This window comes from Mobula hypostoma, chromosome 12 (assembly GCF_963921235.1).
Source record: "Mobula hypostoma chromosome 12, sMobHyp1.1, whole genome shotgun sequence".
NCBI lineage: Eukaryota > Metazoa > Chordata > Chondrichthyes > Myliobatiformes > Myliobatidae > Mobula > Mobula hypostoma.
The window spans coordinates 67,618,009-67,637,775 of record NC_086108.1 but is presented as its reverse complement, the minus strand read 5'-3'; the positions used below and the strand labels follow the sequence as shown (position 1 = coordinate 67,637,775).

The 19,767-nt window shown below is 41.4% G+C and overlaps 1 protein-coding gene across 2 annotated transcripts in view; it reads left to right on the top strand.

The window, feature by feature from the left end:
- spata6 (spermatogenesis associated 6) overlaps positions 1-19,767 on the top strand; it is a 76,033-nt gene that overhangs the window by 52,174 nt on the left and 4,092 nt on the right. For both annotated transcript variants that reach the window (XM_063064314.1, XM_063064313.1), the window contains one exon: positions 19,513-19,612. In XM_063064314.1, the coding sequence (XP_062920384.1) occupies positions 19,513-19,612 (100 nt within the window). The remainder of the gene's footprint in view (positions 1-19,512; positions 19,613-19,767) is intronic.

Genomic DNA, 19,767 nt, shown 5'->3' with positions numbered 1-19,767 from the left:
TGGATTTTGAACAATTTGTATGGTGTTTCCAATTTCCAGTTAGTTTTCCTTTTATTTTTCATTAAAAATTTGTGTTTACATAATCCAGTTTCAAGGTTCTGATTGTTGTGGTTTCATTGCCTTTGCACGTTATGCAAATATCAACATGATATCAGCATGGACGAATTGGACCAAAGGGCCTGTTTCTGTGCTGTCTGCTGTGCGACTCTGTGACTCTAATAAAAATGAATTGACTGCTTAAACATACTTGTTATTTCAATTGAAGCTTAAGTTAAATAAATAATTAATATTCCTGTCTTAGTGCCATTATGTGGTCTAGTGTCATCGCAAATTAGTACTCTATTTTTATGATGCTTCTACATTAAGAAACATAGATTGAAGATAATTTTTATTTTTATAATGTCTTTCAACTAATTCTTTATGTGTCACTTTACATTTTTTTCATCCATTTCACCTGTTCTTCAGCTTTGAGCTTAACCTTATCTATGAATGTTAAATGTTTGCGATGTTAAACTCTCCAAATAGCTGACAGCAATATTTTGTAAACACCAGAGATTCTGCAGATGCTGGAAATCCAGAGCAACACACACAAAATGCTGGAGGAACTCAGCAAGTCAGGCAGCATTTATGGATATGAATTTTAACGTTTCTGGCCGAGAACTTTCTTCAAGACTGGAAAGGAAGGGGAAGATGCCAGAATAAAAAAGGTAGTGGGAAGGGAAAGAGGACCAAGTAGAAGGCGATAGGTGAAGCCAAGTGAGTGGGGAAGGTAAAAGGCAGGAGAAGAAGGAATCTGATAGGAGAGGGGAATAGACTATGGGAGAAAGAGGGGAAGGAGGAACACCAGCAGAAGATGATAGGCAGGTGAGGAGAAGAGGTAGGAGGCCAAAGAGGGAAATAGAAGAAGAGGGATGGGCGAGTTTAAAAAAAAGAAAAAAAATTACCAGAAGGAGAAATCAATGTTCATGTCATCAGGTTGGAGGCTACCTAGACAGAATATGAGGTGTTACTCTTCCACTCTGAGAGTGGCCTCATTATGGCAAAAGAGGAGGCCATGAACTGACATATCAGAACAGGAATTGGGATAGAAATTAAAATGGTTGGCCACCAGGAAATTCTGCTTTTGGCAGTTGGAGCGGAGGTGCTTGACAAAGCAGTCCCCCAGTTTCCTTAGGGTCTGACTAATGTAGAGGAGTCAGCATCAGGAAACCGGATACAACAGACAACCTCAGCAGATCTGCAGGTGAAGTGTTCCCTCACCTAGAATACTGTTTTGGGCCCTGAATGGAGGTAAGGGAGGAAGTGAATAGAATATTTTGTGAATTCTCTTTCACAACAGGAAGGACTTGGTGTCAGAACCTGATACCATTGCACAGGAAGTCCCGTTCACCTAATATTGCAAACGTTTCATCCTATTTTTTCCTACGGTACTCAACAACAATGCTCTGGATACTCCTAGGCTGGTCAAGTATTCAGAAAATCTAAAAAGAAAGTAAATATCAACCTGCAATTAAAAAAAGTTCTACTCAATGCAACATTTTCAGCATATTTGATCTGTACAATAGCACAGACTAGTGGATAGGAATGGCAAACAGCAGAATTCTTTTATCTCTATTGAATAAAATAAAATTCTATTACGGATAGGTTCCCTGCAAAATCATTGACCAAAAAGAGATCTTTAGGTGTATCGCATTTCCCTGGGTCCGTTGCTTAAGGCATTCTGAATAATGCTGGTTTCTGTCTTTGCTACATTTTCAAGTTGACACATTCCCTGGTTGAGGAAAAAATTGTCAATGCCTCTAATTTTTCTAACAATTACTTTAATTCTATAACTCCTCTCACATTTACCCGGTATAGGGTGCCCTTAATTTTTGCACCTTAATTAAAACTCACTTTGGCTGTCTTTTTCAGGAAAACAATCTCACCTCATAACTAGTATTCTCCAGCTGTGACAATATCCTCAAATCTCCTCTACTTCCTCTTTTATGCTATCATATCCTTCTTTTCAAATGGTGAGCAACACAGTGAGAAACTAGAGAGCAGCTCTGTAGATTTGGCCTAATTGTTGTTTTATGCATATTTGCATGATCACTGTCTACCAATAAGAAAAGCCTATGACCCAGTGGAGACCCAGAAAGCTGGATTCCTGTTTGAATGTGGTAAAGCCTTTGTCAAGGGCAAATAGTTTGTTTCATTGAGATGAGATTATTGAGGACAGAGGAGACAGAGGAAGCACTGCCGGTACTGTGAGGTACAGAATATGAATTTACTAAAAGCCTGAAATAACAGAGGATTTTGTAAATGCTCAGCATGTCAGGCCATGGTTCTGAAGAGCAAAGCATAGTGTTTAAATTACAAACTGATATATTTTCATTAAAAAACTTTTTCTGATGCAAAATGGAAAGACTGATTATCTGAATTTATTGAATTTAGTGTTGAGTCCTAGCAACTGAAGTGTTCCATTCGGGAAGGTGAGATGCTTTTCCTCAAGCTGTGTAAGAGGCCAAAAGCATAAAATTGGAGTGAAATGGAGAATTTGAGTGACAGGCACTGGAAGCTAAGAATCACCATTGCAAACTAAACAGAGGTACTCAACAAAGTAGTCACTCAGTCTGTCGAGCATCTGCGTCTTTTGTGTCTCTAGTTACTCAATCTGTGTCTGGTTTCTCCAATGCGGAGAATATCACATTGTGAATACTGAATGCAGTATACTAAATTGGAAGAAGTCCAAATGGATGGAGTGTTTGGATCCCTGGATAATGGAAAGGAAGTAAAAATGCAGAGTTCCAATCTCCTATGACTGCGTGGAAGGACACTGCGAGTAAGAGAAGGAGGCTTAATAGCAGTGGTAGGGTAAACCAGTGAATTGTAGGGGGAGCAGTATCTTTACAATGTTGCGGAAGGGAAGAACTGTCTGTTGGTGATATTATTTTGGAGATGATGGCAATCAGGAGGGTGATATGTTGAATATGGACTGGTAGAGTAGAAAGTGAAAAGAAGCTGAATCGTGCCCTCTTTGAGCGAGGAAGAAAAGGAGTTGAGGGCAAAAATATGAGAAATAAGACAGACTTGGTAGAGAGCCCTGTCATGATGCGGAGAAACCACAATTGAGACATCTTGGCCAGATAAAGAGATACAATTGTTGGTTGTATAAAGCAGGATAAAGCTGGCAAAATAGCTGTGGGCTTGTAATGGATATTAGTTACTAAGAGGGGGAAAAGATTGTAAGGAATACTGAGAATTCTATATAAGAAAACTAAGAATATTAAGAATACCTCCTTAGCTACCTTAATTAACTGCTGGTTTCCAGGAGTCTCTGGAGATGTGCCTAATCACCCCTCATTCCTCAACAATTTCTTGGGTAGTCGATTGCCTTGTTCAAGGCACTTTGCCTCGCATTTCAATGGATTGGATTCTGTTTGCCACATTTCTACTAAACTAAAATGGAAAAAAGAAAAGGTCCTACAAGAGCATTAAATATGTTGGGGCCTGCTTGGCAAAAATTAATTAGGATTGAAAGTAATTATAAGTAAAAGCACTTCTGGGTAAGATTAAGAAAGATCCCAAAACATTTATAAACTTATGAAGTTCCTCAGTCATTTTTAAATAATCCACTCACCAGTCTGACTGCCCTTCTACTCATTCTATCCTTTTCTACTATATTGAATCATAGTCCCAAGTTAACAGGCTCCAGCAGCTTTGGAAAATGATGGTCAGAGCCTCAGCTAATTCTCCTCTTGTTTGTGGAGGGTTGACTATATGTATTGTAGAGATAATGGGATATGGGAAGCCCCTAATACAATAGAGATTTGTAGGCTTTAGATTCAAACAAAGTACTTTTGACTGAATTTACAGAAGCTTTTGCTTTCAAAAGACACAATTAACACCTGCCTTCAATATTGGTTCTTCAATGTTAGTCTAATTAACTCTTGGATATAGGAAGTGTTTCCGACATCTAATCATTAATGCTTAATTTCCAGCTGGGGCTTTTACTTAGTAATAGTTCAGATTCCATTACATTACCCTGGCAATGCATCCTGTGGGATACTAAATGAGAGATGTTTATAACCGACCAAGTGCATTCAAGTAGGTGTGAGAAAAATAACTTTATTATTTTCAAAGAAAATAGCTCTTAACCAAAACTGAGGGTAAGAAGGATGAAATATTAATATCATGCCTATCTATAGAGGAACATTGATGAGAATTTGATTATCCAAACTATTGTATTATCATAGATATAAAATATTGTGAACTATTAAAACATTTTGGTACAATTTTGTCAGTACATGTTTGACTTTTTATTCCAAATTTAATAGGGGATTTTCTGTAGTGCACAATTAAACAAATATTGTGGAGAACATTCTTTTACAAATATCATTGGTATATTGGCCAGAACTCTGACTGTGTGACAAAGGCAATGAGCAACAGTTGATGCTTTCACTGGCTAAGTCTAAAATATTTTTAAAATTCATATGTCACTGGTAAAACTAGAAGTTACACATTCCCGATTACTCTTGAGAAGATGCTGGTGAGCTTCCTCCTTGTACATTTGTGGTCTATGCAGCTTCTACAGTGTTGCTGGTTAGGAAGTACTAACCATGGCTGCCAGTCCCTATACACTTCTATCCCTTATCAAGAAGGCCTGTATCTTTTTCAACAAAGGAACCAACCAGCTCCCCTCCACCACCACCACCCTTCTCTGTCTGGCAGAACTGGTCCTCACCCTCAACAGTTTCTCCTTTGGCTCCTCCCACTTTCTCCAGACTCAAGGGGTAGCCATGGATACCTGCATGGGCCCCAGCTATGCCTGCCTCTTTATTGGCTATGTAGAACTGTCTATGCCCCAGGTCTTCTCTAGTAATGCTCCCTGACTCTACCTTTGCTGCATTGACAACTGCATTGATGCTACTTCACACCTTTCTCACCCTGGAGGAACTCAGCAGGTCGGGCAGCATCAGTGGAAACGATGAGTCGAAGTTTCGAGTCGCAACCCTTCGTCAGGACTGAAGAAAGAAGGAGGGGGAAGTCCTGACAAAGGGTTCCGGTCCGAAACGTTGACTCATTGTTTCCACTGATGCTGCCCGACCTGCTGAGTTCCTCCAGCGTGCTGTGAGTGTTGCTTTGATCCCAGCATCTGCAGATTATTTTTGTGTTTACCTTTCTCACCCACCTGACTTCACCTATCACCTAGCTATCCTCCTTCCCCTTTCCCTCCCTTTATTCTGACATTTTTCCCATTTCTTTCCAGTCCTGAAGAAGGGTCTCAGCCAGAAATGTCAATATTTATTCATTTCCATAGATGTTACCTGAGCTGCTGAGTTCCCCCGGCATTTTGTGTTTGTTGCTTTGGATTTCAAGCATCTGCAGAATGTCCTGTGTTTAGGAAATACTGATCCAGGTGCTTGTCAGTTTTTGAATGATATGTATGGATAGCTCATACATATGATCAAATGTTTGGAAGACCAACAGGATGGATATGCCAGTGACCTTAGGGCTGCAGTCAACTTTTGCTGGGTGGTTATGGAACACGGTATTTCTCCATGCCTCCGCTTCCCCCACCTAAGCCACAAAACCTTGGGGCCGCATTGACCCAAGCAGAGCTGGGAATGCAGAGCAGACTCACTCACTCAGTGAGGCCAGTTAGCTGCAACTCTCTACAGATCTGCTCACTCTCCTGAGATAGCTGATCCTGTAATCATCCCTCACACAGTTGTTATTCATTCCCAACTTGAACAAACAGTTCTCAGTGTCATTTGTAACTTGGGGAAGACTTGTACTTAGGCTCATGAAATCAAGAAACTGTGAGTTTGACTTGCTGTAAAATGGTGAGGTACTCATTAAATTATGATTAAATTATGTCCCTGTCTATTTGATGAGAAAAGTCTGTGGCTTTGGGAAGTGCTGTTGACAAAACTTTGGCATTTTCTCTATCATACCCAATGCAGCTGTGGTGCATTGGTTTAGGGGTTGAAAGATTGGATGCCGGTGAAGAGGACTGCAATTTCCTTAATGGTATCAGACTTCTTGGGTGCTGTTGCAGTTTCACTTGTCCAAGCAGGGTTGCACTCCTTGAAGAAAATGGAGAAGATTTGGTTTCAGGTGCTGAGGCAGTTGCACACAGATCTAAGACACGGGCCTTTTTTTTTTAGAAGACATGCTATTTTACTGGCTACTCCCGTTAGGTTTCTTATAGATGATGACACCCAAGATATTCATGGTATAGGAAATCAATGATGGTGAAGTTTTTGAATGTCAAGGGATTGATTGGATTCTGTTGTTGGTTGGAGGTATTAACTGGCACTTGCCTGGTATGAATGATAATCGCCACTTCTGCTCCCATGTCTAAACGTTGTGCAGACCTTACTGTAAACAGGCATGGATTATATCTTTACCTGAGGAATTATTATAGTATGTGAAGAATTGGCTTGGAGTACCGAGCAGTCTCACCAATGTTGCAATCCACAGTAGCCAGACAAAGCTTACCATCCCAGTGCAATCCCTTGTTGAAGAGATCAAGGTAGCCAAGGTAAGATCATTCTTGATGCTTTGAGACTCAAAAGACCCTGTCATCAAGAACACCCAGCTGGATGTGAGATCAAGCAGGAAGTGGTCAGCCCGTGTAGCAGTTGATAAGGCAGAGTCTAGATTGAAGCACAAGGAGACGGTTGGGGCTATCCAGCTAGGCCGCCAGGGACTTGGATGGACAACCCACAAGTGGTGGTCATCTTCTACAGGTAAGGAGTGCCGTGAGCTTGTAACACAAGAAATACGAGAGGTAGAAGAGGAGAAGAGGTTAGCTAAAACAGCTGGCCTGGCCAAGCAAGGGGCTTGGACCTGGTGGGAAAGTATTGAACAACGACATCTATCTTGGAATGTTCTGTGGCAGATGGAACCGCTCTGCATATGCAGAGCAGCATACGATCTGCTCCCAACATCTGCCAAACTCAGCACCTGGTATGAAGATAAGACAGACAGGAGTGCTGCTTGTGGCGAGAAGGGAACACTTCAACATATTTTGAGTGCATGCAGAGTCAATCTTTCCAGCGGCATGTACACTTGGAGACATAACAACATTCTTAAAGTTGTAACAGAAGGTGATGAGCAGAGAGTACTGCAGCACAACTTATCTCATGCCCCATGCTGCACAGAACATAGCATATCATTTGTGAAAGAGGGCTCCAAGTCAAGGGTGTACAGCACAGGCTCACAATCAAGCATACTTTCTTCAGCCAATGATTGGTATGTCAAGGCCGACCTGGATGGGAAAGGCAGCTTCCCGGAGCAAATAGCTTTCACCACATTGCATCCAGATATAATCGTATGGTCTGACACCAGTAGAGAAGTGGTTATTGGTGAACTCACAGTCCCCTGGGAAGGCAACATCGATGAAACCCATGAGCGCAAGCTAACCAAGTATGCAGAATTAAGATCAGAGTGCAGAGACAGAGGGTGGAAGGTCTCATGCTATCCATTTGAAGTAGGCAGCCGTGGGTTTATTGCGTTCACTTTCCAGAAGTGGCTGCGTGACCTTGGCTTCACTAGGAGAGATCAAGTCAACCTGCAGGGCTGTAGCTGAGGCAACAGAGACAGGATCAGCATGGGTGTGGACCAAGTATGTCCAGAGGGGCAGATAGTCGGACAGTGTATACATCTTTTGCAAACCCTTTAGTAGTTGCATAGACACCTGAAGAGTAGACTATCTATTGGATGGAAGCGACCAACAACTCTGATAGAGGCAGATGCCAAGTTTTTAAGCTCACCAGTGGGAGGTGGTGCTTTAGCACTGCTGGCCCACCACCTCGAGGGAGTCTTGATCATAAGCGGGCCGAAACTCCTGAAGACAGGTGGCAGATCAACTGATGATCCCACTGGTGATAGCACAGGACAGTTAACATCTCAGTCCATGTGTATTTTCAATTCTTGAAGTTGAACAACAATTAGCAGTATGGATCCTCATTTCTGACATTATCATGAAGGCTGGGCTCCCCTTACCATTAAGGCAATGTTACTAATGATGCAACTGATTAATGGTTTGGCCAAGGTCACTAATCTGGTAATGTCCTGGTACTGCAATGATTCACCTCCATTAACCACAAGGATTTCCCTTTGTGAGGGGGATGACAATGGCAAAATGAAAGTTTTCACTAAATTGTTATGGTTTCCAATTTTACCGGGCCTTCTTGAGAGGACAATTAAATGTTGCTTTATTATCAAGGACAGTCACTCTTGCTTCACCTTTAGACTTGTTCTGTTTGTTTACATTTGGATATTAAGGTAGTAGCTTTGTTATCAAGGACACTCACTCTTGTTTCATCTTTAGAATTATTTTCTTTTCACACTTGGCTGCCAAGGTGATGTCTGGAGTGAAAAGGTCTGAAAAGGTCATGATAAAACCCAAACTGTGCAGCATTGAGTAAAATATTTGTAAAGGAGTTATAGTGAGAGGGACAGAGAGAGAAAAAAAGGGGAAGCATAATAAATAAATAAGGGATGGGGTAAGAACTCCTTGCCTGCTCTCCATCTTCCTCTGGTGCTCCCTTCCCCCTTTCTTTCTCCCTAGGCCTCCTGCCCCTGATCCTCTCCCTTCTCCAGCCTTGTATCCCTTTTACCAATCAACTTTCCAGCTCTTAGCTTTATCCCTCCCCCTCCTGTCTTCTCCTATTACTTCGGATCTCCCCTTCCCCCTCCCCCTTTCAAATCTCTTACTATCTCTTCTTTCAGTTAGTCCTGACGAAGAGTCTAGGCCTGAAACGTCGACTGTACCTCTTCCTATAGATGCTGCCTGACCTGCTGTGTTCCACCAGCATTTTGTGTGTGTTGCTCATCTTTGACACCTTCCATTTTAGTAGGGATTAACAGCAGAAAAGTGAGGTAACAATTTGTTCGATTCATCTGAAAGAAAATAAGGAACTCAAGTGTCAACAATTCCATCTCTCTCCATGTCACTTGTTGCTTTACTCGCTGAGTTCCTCTAACAGATTGTTTGTTGAGCCAATATTAGCTGGAATTAGTGTGTGCTACATTTTCTTTTGTGAATAGGGTATGCAGTGCCTATAAAAAGTATTCACCTGCCTTGCAAGTTTTGATGTCTTAATGTTTTACAACATTGAATCACAGTGGATTTAATTTGGCCTTTTTTGACACTGATCAACAGAAATAGACTATTTTGTGTCACAGTGAAAACAGATCTCTACAAAGTGATCTAAATTAATCACAAGAATAAAACACAAAATAATTGGTTGTACAAGTACTCATCCCATTCAAGTCAGTATTTAGTAGATGCACCTTTGGCAGCATTTATAGCCATGAGTCTGTGTGGATAGGTCTCTATCAGCTTTATACATCTGGACACTGAAATTTTTCCCCATTCTTCTCTACAAAACTGCTCAAGCTCTGTCAGATTGCATGAGGATCATGAGTGAATATCCCTTTTCAAGTCCAGCCAGAAATTCTCAATCGGCTGTTTTTAAACTATTCCTTTGTAGCTTTGGTTTTGTACTGATGTCATTGTCTTCCCGGAAAGCAAATCTTCTCTCAAGTCGCAGTTCTCTTGCAGACTGCATCAGGTTTTCCTCCAGGATTTCCCTGTACTTTGCTGCATTTATTTTACCCTTCCAGGGCCTGCTGCAGTGAAGCATCCCCACAGCATGGTGGAGCCATCACCATGCTTCACAGTAGGGATGATGTGTTTTTGATGAGATGCGGTGATTGGCTTATGCCAAACATAGCGTTTAGTCTGATGACCAAAAAGCTCAGTTTTGGTATCAACAGACCATGAACCTCCATCCAGCTGACTTCAGAGTCTCCTACTTCAGCGGTCCCCAACCACCAGACCGCGGATCAATACCAGGCCGCAAAGCATGTGCTACCGGGCCGTGAGGAAACGATATAATTTGGCGATATGAATCAGCTGCACCTTTTCCCGTTCCCTGTCACACCCACTGTTGAACTTGAACACACGTGAGGTCATTACCCACGCGTCATCCATGTCAGCGTGGGAAGGAGATCAACTCCTTGAGCTTGCAAATGACGGTGGGCTGAAAAGCTATGTGAGATAGCCACGAAAACACTGAAAATGTTGCTAACATTTCCAACATATCTCTGCAATGAATGCAACAAAAACTAAATTGCGGAATGGACTGAACATAAGGAACCCCCTTCGAATATCGCTGTCTCCCATCACCCCTCGATAGGACCGTCTTGTTGCAGGAAAACAAGCCCAGGGCTCCCACCGATTCAGCGATATTGGTGTGTTGCAATGATTTTATATGTTCATACAGGGAAAATATGTGTTGTGTGTTTAATATCCAACCGTTACTTAAAATGTTATGATGCTATTGACTTATAAGTGACTTATATAACCATATAACAATTACAGCATGGAAACAGGCCATCTCTGCCCTTCTAGTCCATGCCGAACGCTACCCTCACCTAGTCCCACTGACCTGCACTCAGCCCATAACCCTCCATTCCTTTCCTGTCCATATACCTATCCAATTTTTCTTTAAATGACAATATCGAACCTGCCTCTACCACTTCTAAAGTTCGTTCAACACTTACTTCAAGCTCCCCTGTCCTCCGCTGATAATTGACTTATCACTATATTCATGAGAGGAAAATATGCGCTGTTTTTAATATTAAATTCGTTAGATAAACCCTTTTAGAAACAAAATTGAGTGTTTAACACCTATACTGTATTCCAGTTGTGATTAACACCCCCCTCCGAACGGAATCGCCAAAAACGATTTGTAGAAAAAAATCAGCACGTACACGCATGCGCACTAGTTCCCGCGCAAGGCTTCATGGGCATGGTACTCTTTCTCGGGGGTAAACACAACGTATTTGACTGCTACTCTTGTCTGTTGGCAACCCTCCCCCCACCTGGGTCGGCCGGTCCACGAGAATATTGTCAATACTAAACTGGTCTGCGTTGCAAAAAAGGTTGGAGACCCCTGTCCTATGTGCCTTCTGGCAAACTCTAGCTGAGGTTTCATGTGCATTTTTTTTTCAACTGTGGCTTTCTCTTTGCCACTCTCCCAGTGAAGCTCTGACTGGTGAAGCACCTGGGCAAATGTTGTTGTATGTGCAGTCTCTCCCATCTCAGCCACTGAAGCGTGTAACTCCTCCAGAGTCATCATGGCTCTCTTGGTGGCTTCCCTCACTAGTCCTCTTCTTTCATAGTCACTTGGTCTTTGAGGACGGCCTGCTCTAGGCAGATTTACAGCTGTACCATATTCTTTCCATTTTTTTGATGATTGACTTAACTGTGCTCGGAGGGATATTCAGTGACTCTGAAATTTGCTTGTATCCATCTCCAGACTTGTACTTTCCAACAATCTTTTCATGGAGTTGTTTAGAGTGTTCTCTTATCTTAATGATGTAGTTTTTGCCAGGATACTGACTCACCAGCAGTTGTACCTTCCAGATACAGGTATATTTTTACTACAATCAATTGAAACACCTTGACTGCATACAGGTGATCTCCATTTAGCTAATTATGTGACTTCTAAAACCAATTCGCTGCACCAGTGATGATTTGGTGTGTCATATTAAATGGGTGAATACTTATGCAATGAATTATTTTGCATTTTATATTTATAATTAATTTAGATCACTGTGTAGAGATCTGTTTTCGCTTTGACATGAAAGAGTCTTTTTCAATGAAAGATCATTGTCAAAAAAAGTCAAATTAAATCCACTGTGATTCAATGTTGTAAAACAATAAAACATGAAAACTTCCAAGTGGGTGAATACTTTTTATAGCACTGTATCTGGGCAATTTTTCAATGTCATCTTGGTCAGGAGCAGAATTGACTGTTCTCTGATCTGCCACTAATGCCCTTGACTGCCTGTTACTCGTAAATGATATTGACAAGTATTAATTGTTTTCTTTCAATATTTTTAGCAAACTCTAATTTTTAGATAACAATTTCATTTTAAAAATAAATCACATATCAAAATGTGTTGCAATTAAGGCTGTTGGACAATTTTTAAAAATTATGGATTTGTTTGCAGTTTTTATTGTGTTTAAACAGCCCAATGCAAAATTATTTCCTCCTGTATCCAGTGATGAAATTGAATTCTTATTGTGCTTATTCTTGTCTATGGATTTTTTTTTAATGTCCAACTTCCATTAGTCCTGCAGTTTTCAAAACTCTGTATCCCTCCAGTTCTGACCTCCTTCACATCCTTAATCTCCTCCTCAGATGCCTCAGCAGCAAGAATTCGAGCCAAAGGCATCCAGAAATCAGCAGCTTAGCACTGGATAATGGCAATCCTTGTCATTTCACGTTGGCATGTTATGTAAGAAGAAATCCCCTGATTGCAGCCATCACTGCATCCTCGTGTAGGACCTTACACTGCATGGCAGACTGCAGTTTGCTGTTAACAATAGTCTTAACAATTACTTTTCTGATTTTAAAGCATGTCATTAAGGTACATAATTAAGGAATAAAAGTAATTAATGCATAATTTCCATTTTTTCCAATTTCTTTACTGTATGTAGGTTAGTTAACTGCTGTAATTGGGATCTTTTCATCAACAAAGTTGACCACATCTGCTGTCAAAATAACTAAGAGTTGCATAGCTTGAAACAGGCTGAGTATGTTGCCTTTCTGATCTAATTCTGTTTGCCTGTATTTGCCTTTAACTCTGTAAACCTTTGCCATCCATGTATTCATCTGAATGTCTTAAATATTGTAAATTGTACCTACTTCTATTTCTCCCTTAGCAACTCATTTCTTTTAACCCATCATCCTCTACGTGGATTAAAAAGGTACCGTTCTAATCTTGCCCCTCTCACCTGAAACCTATGCCCGCTAGTTTCCCCTGCCCTAGAAAAAAGGCAATGACCATCTTACGCCCTCATCATTTTATATAGCTCTATAACTCCGCCCTCAACTTCTTGCTCTCTCAGTCTCCCTTTAATGTTCATTTTTCTTTCCTAAAGAAATACAATTTTAGTGTATATAACTAACATTGCCATTGATCGTGGATACTGGCCCTTCAGCCCAATTAATCTATGCTGCCCACAGTACCTACCTAACTAATCTCAATTACCCGTGTTCAACCCATATCCCTCTGGTCTGTACCCTGCATGTATCTATCCACGTGCTTAAATGATACTATTGTACTCGTCTGAAACATTTCCTCTGGCAGCTCATTCAATATATTCAACACCCACTGCATGAAAGTTTCTCCTCAGATCCTTTTTAAACCTCACCCCAAATCTACGCCCTCTAGTTTTGGACTCCCCAATTATGAGAAGAGCTCCCACCACGCCTGTCATGATTTTATAGACCTGTAAGATCACCCCTCATTCCGCAATACTCCAAGGAATAAAGACTGAGTTTGGCAGACCTCACCCTATAATTCAGGCTCTCTAGTCTTGGCAACATCCTTCTAAATGTTTTCTGCACCCTTTCCAGTTTAACCACATCTTAACTATAACAGGATGACCAAAAGTGTACACAGTATTCCATGTATGGCCTCACCAACAATTTAACGTTGCACTCTCTAGTGGCCTATATTCACACGACAAATCCTATGCTGGTTTAATTTACCAAAATGCATCACCTGACATTTATCTGTATTGAAATCCATTTGCCAGTCCTTGGTCCACTTCCCTAACTGATCAAGATCCTCCTGCAATCAACGATAACCTTCTTCCCTGTGGACAACTTATTGCTCAAATCTTCACCTTCACATCCAAATCATTTATATAAATAACAAACAACAAAGATCCCAACACCAAACTTGTGGCATACAGGTTTAAATTCAAATTTAAATGAAGAAGATGGCGCCAACAAACAACATGACCAAAGGCGACACTCTTCAGACAGTTCACAAAACATCATCTTTTACTTCTTTTTCTTTCAAATATGCTTCTGCTACAATTGGAACCTGTGATTCACATGTTGACGGCATGTTTTTGGACTGATTGAATGAACTGGTGATGTGCTGTCTCCAATGGAGTTTGGTGGGGTTCAGAGTGGAGTATACAGCCTGAAAGCCAAGAAGCCTGGAGTCAATAATCAACTCCATTTCTCTCGGATTAAGGCATTGAGCAAGATTGAAATTAACGAGGATGAGAGCAGAAGGTGAGCGGGTTTTCAGCGCCATGTGCCTGCATTTCACTGATCTTTCTCTCCCTCCGGTTCACTGCTGCTGGAGGATGGTGCCAAGCAAGGATTAATTGATGCGTTTTGTGGTTGGACTCTGCAGTGCAGGTTATGTGTGTTTCTGGTTTCTGGTTACTCCTTTATTTGTTGCTACTTTGTGTAATTTTGATCAGAGCAGGTTGGCTCTGCAGCTGTGCAGTCTGCAGTCAGCGAACGACACAGCGCTAAATTGAACTGAACTGAACATTCCGTGACTGTTTCAATGACAGTGGTTTTGGTGTTTTATAATCTGTTTTTTGCTCATTTTTTGCTGTTTGCACGATTTGTTCTTTTTTTGTGTGTGTGTTGGGTGTCTGATGTTTTCCTTGGACAGGTTCCATGGTGTTCCTTTGTCTTGTGTCTTTCTGTGGGAAGACAAATCTCAGGGTTGTATACTACATACATACTTTGATAATGAATGTACTTTGAACTTAATTATCATTCAACTATACATGAATATAGTTAAATGAAACCGCGTTCTGCTGGGGCCAGAGTGCAAAACACGTTACCATCATCACACAGCACATGTGGCACACATGATTATGATTCCAGAAACCCATACAGTCACAAAGAAAAAAAATAATAGCGTAACATGCTGAGTGGCATTACTGTAGATTGATGGTAAGTTGTCCTGGCCCAGCTTGTTCTTCGTCTGAGTGAACTGAGCACCGAGCAAACACCGAAGGGCAACATCAAGCTAACACCAGAGGGCAGCACTGAGTGAACACCAGAGGCAGTACTGCACGAAGACTGGAGGGCAGCACCAATGGGCAGGGCTAACCTCCAACACCGTACGGATTTCAGCTCGCTCACAGAGGCCCCTGGACGATTGCAACAGGTGATCCTGCGGCATCTCCAGTTTATCTTATCTCTGGAGCAACCATGATATCTCCTCGGTAAACAAAGGAGAAATAGTCATTAAAAATCACATCCATCTCCTGTGGCTCAGGACATAGATAACACTGCTGATCTCTAAGAGACCTGATCTCTTTCAAGTTCAAGTTTATTGTCATCTGACTGTGTATATATACTGTATGTAACCAAACAAAACAATGTTCCTCCAGATCACGATGTACACACGAAACATATCACACACAGCACATAAACCAAAGTATTACCATAAATAGATAAATAAAATATAATTCAAAATGCATGTACTGCACTGCACAGGTAAAACAGTAAGCAATACAATAAATAGCTTGCTGTCCTAGCGACAAGACCCCAGCAATGGCAGAGTATTCAATAGTCTCACAGCCTGAAGGAAGAAGCTCTTACCTAGTCTGGCAGGTCCTAGTCCTGATGCTTCTGTACCTCCTTCCTGATGGCAGTGGATCAAAGAGATCGGGGGGTGTGTGTGGTAGGGATCATCAACAATACGTCAGGCCCTTCTTCTGCAATGCTCGTGGTATGTGTCACAAATAGAGGGGGTGAGGGAGACTCCGATTATTCTCTGGGCAGTTTTTACTATCTTAAGAAACTTACTAAGAAGTTTTACAGGGGATTTAAGGGGAAATGTTGTTACACAGAGGTTGGTTGATATCTGGAACTTGCTGCCAGAGGAAGTGGTGGAATCAGATACAACCATAGTTTTTTAACTGTGTGGAAGTTGGTGGCTGGATGTTCAGTTGTCTCATGGCCTGGGGAAGAAAGCTATTTCCCATCCTAAAAGTTCTTGTCCTCATGCTACAGTACCTCCTACCTGATGGTAGAGATGAAAGAAATTGTTGGACAGTCTGGGGGGGGGGAAGGTGGTGGTGGTGGTGTGGGAGATCACTGATATTGCTAAGGACAAGCATATGCAGCGCTCCTGATAAATATCTCTGATGGGTGTAAGAGAAACCCTGATGACCCTCTCAACAGTCCTCGCAAACCTTTATAGGAACGCGTTCAGATGCCTTACAATTCCCGTACCAGACAGTGCTGCAGCTGGTCAGGATACACTCAATGGTGTTCTGTAAAAATTGATTAGAATGGGAGGGGGAAGCTTCACTCATTTCAATCTCCTCAGGAAGTGGAGATGCCGCTGTGTTTTCTTGACCAAAGAGGTGGAGTTGAGGTGAGATTGTCGATTATGTGCATTCCCAGAAACTCGGTGGCCCTAACTCTTTCCACTGAAGAGTTGTATATGTGCAGTGAGGAGTGATCAGCTTGCACCTTCCTAAAGTCCACAATCATCTGTCCACATTAAGGCTCTAGTTGTTGTGCTCGCATCATTCTGCCAGCTGCTCTACCTCCTCTCTGTACGCTATCTCATTGCTGTTGATGAGGCCAGCCACTGTTGTGCCATTGTCAAGCTTGGTGATTCAGTTTGAACTGGATCTTGTAGTGCAGTCAGGCATCAGCAGCATGAACAGCAGTGGGCTGAACACACAGCTCCGGGGAGCCCTGGTGCTCAGTGTGATGGAGCTAGAAGTGTTTCTGCCAACACGGACTGACTGGGTTTCTGTCAGGAAGTCTAGGATCCAGTAACAGAGAGAGGTGTTAAGACCCAACAAGGACAGTTTACCCACCAGCTTCTAAGGGATGACTATTAGATGCCAAGCTGAAGTCAATGAACAGCATCCTAGCATATGAGCCACGATTATCCAGGTGGGACAGGACAGATTGGAGAGCAGAGGCTATGGCATCATCAGCTGAGTGATAAGCGAATTGGAAAGGGTCCAATGTAGCAGGAAGATGGGATTTGATGCAGTCCATAACCAGCAGCTCAAAGCACTTCATTATTATTGAGGGTAATGCCACTTGACAGCAGGTATTGAGGTAAGTAACTGTCACTTTCTTGGGTACTGGGATGATGACGGCCACCTTGAAGCCTAAGGGAATAGTGTACTGTTCCAGATAGCCAGACAGATGTTGAAGATGTCTGTTAGAACCTCTGTTAACTGGACTGCACAGTCCCTCAGCACCCGACCAGGTATCTGATCAGGCCCTGCAACTTTATCTGGGTTGACCTTGGCTAGGTCTTCCTCACATCAGTTGTGGCCAGACAGAGTGCCTGCTCTGTGCTTTCCTCACCTACACATCGTTTTGTACATCAAACAGCATGTAAAAGACATTCAGACTACCAGGAAGAGAAGCATCACTGTTATTGACGTACAGGATGGACTTGTAGTTTGTTACTGCCCGAATGCCCTGTCATATATGCCTCATGTCTCTATTGTTAGAGAAATGGCTGTATATTTTTTGTGAATAATCTTGCTTTGCTTTCTTTATGGCACAAGAAAACACAGCTCATGCTGACCTGAGAACTATTATTCCCCTGATTTGAAAGCAGCATCCTGATCTCTTAGCCGTGCCCGGACCTCTACTGTCAATCATGGGTTCTGATTAGCCCCCAGACAGATGTGCTTAATTACGATGACGTCCTCTGTACTTCTCTATATACCAGTCACAGATTTCACGTATTTGTCGATGTTAATATAAGGATTGGAGGTATCCACCTCCCTGAACATGTCACAGTCCGTGTTTTCAACAGTCCTGCAATACTAAGGTTGCTCCTTCTGGCCAAGTCTTTATCTCTCTTTGAATTTGGCCACCCTTTTAGGACCATTATAGAACCCTTTGGTACTTGTCTTAATTCTACTTAACCGATCCATCTTATACCCTCTCTTTATCCTCCTCATTTCTCTCTTAAGATTATTCTTCATCCTTTCGTAATCATCAAGATATTCACTTGTCCCCAACCTCCTAAGCTCAATGTATGCATCCTTTACCTTGAAGGGAGCTTCAGCATCTTATCAGCAAAGGTTCCCTGAACTTGCCAGGTTTGCTGTTCACCCTTGTAGGAACATGTTGCTCCTGACTCTTGATATCACACTCTTAAAAGCCTACCACTTGCCACTTGTTCCTTTTCCTTCAAACAGGCTCACCCAATTGGCCTCTGCCAAATTTTGCTTAATTTCCCCAAAGTTAGCCGTACTTCAGGTTTGGACCCTAACCTGTGGCCCTTTTCCATCACTGTCTTAAAACTAATAGAATTCTAGTCACTAGAGCCAAAGTGCTTCCTGACTGCACTTCAGTTACCTGCCCTGCCTCATTCCCAGCACTTGGACCACTTACTCAGCTTCTCACACTGGAGTCTCTTGGGCCAAAGGCTCAAATCTCCACTCCTACAATGACCATTCTTCTTATCTCTACCTTCTTATTAGCTGCTGTTAATAGCAAATCAACTGTTATTTAAAAGAGCAATCTTGCCTCTTCCAAATTTCTGTAAAGTGGAACTCACAAGCAAGCTCAAAAGCAAAACACATAATAAGCTTTCCTTGACCTGTGCATCAGATTTTTTTGTGGATTTTGCAGTTGCGTCTTTAGTGCAAGACAGGCAGAATAGCAGAATCCTTTCTGCACAAAACATAATCTAGTTGACAAGGAACCTGGACTGTGTTTTCTGTGGCGTTTTAACTCTGATAAGTTAAACCAGAGTCTGTCTTTACTCAATATCCACACACATTCATCATGTAAAATTATCTGTGGGGAGAATTCTGGCTTTTGTTCGTCTTCCTATACTCATAATTTGAAAATAAATACTGAAAAATCTTTCAAAGACTGCTGTTTGACATGTGCATTTGGGTGCCTATCTTACAGATGTTGAGAGAGTAGTGTTTTGAATACTTTCATATGATATAACACTGATTTTGTATTAGCAAGCTATTCTTTGTCTAGACTCACATTAAAGTTTGCTACTTGGAAAAAATTGATATAATTTTAAGGACAATAGGTGCAGTAAGGCAAGAAAACTATTTGTTCATAGAGAGGACTAATTTGTCATGCAAGGACTGTAAGAGAGTCAAGCTGCAATGTATCCAAACTAAAACTGATATTAGATGTTGTGTGCTATTAGAAATGCAGTAGACTGCCATGAGAGCAGCTTCGGATAATTTGTAGGAGTTTTAACGCTTATGCCAGAATATGCTGCCAGACTTTATTTAAAATGAATGGTTAATTGATTTCGATTCCTATTATGAAGCCTGGAACCTAAAAGTCTCAATAATGTTGCACTGTTGTTACGGATATGTTTTGCTTTTAGTTTTTTTTTCCCTAAAAAATGCATACCTAAGTTGTTAATTTTCTTCATTGTTCTCTTCTATTGCACTGTGCACAATAATAAAATTAATTTGTGTAATACAGGTTAATCTGCATAATTTCACAAATAAACTGGTGTTACCTAATTTGTTTATCTCAATTTAAATCCTATTTACTTTTTATTTTAATAAAACTGAGCCTTTTCCTTTACACTACCAATTTACACTTGGATGATTTTAAGTAACTTTGACAGCTATCCTGACCATGGCCCTCCAAGAGTGTGGTTTTGTTCTTGTTACATAAGGCATCCATCCTACTTTTTATAATTTAGATTTTATACAGAGCCCTCTACACCAACAAAATGGGAAGAGATCCATCAACGAGTAATGAATGTTTTGAAGACGAACAGTGCAAGGCAAAGGCTGACATTTGTAAGTAGTGCAAGAATTTGACTCAAGGTTTTTTAACAAAAAAAGCACACGGAGATCATATAGCCAATCCAAAGGTCATTTAAAAAAAAAGTAGATTAAATGTGGAAAACTAAATGATTATAAATGCCACACATCAATCATTGGCAAAATGGATG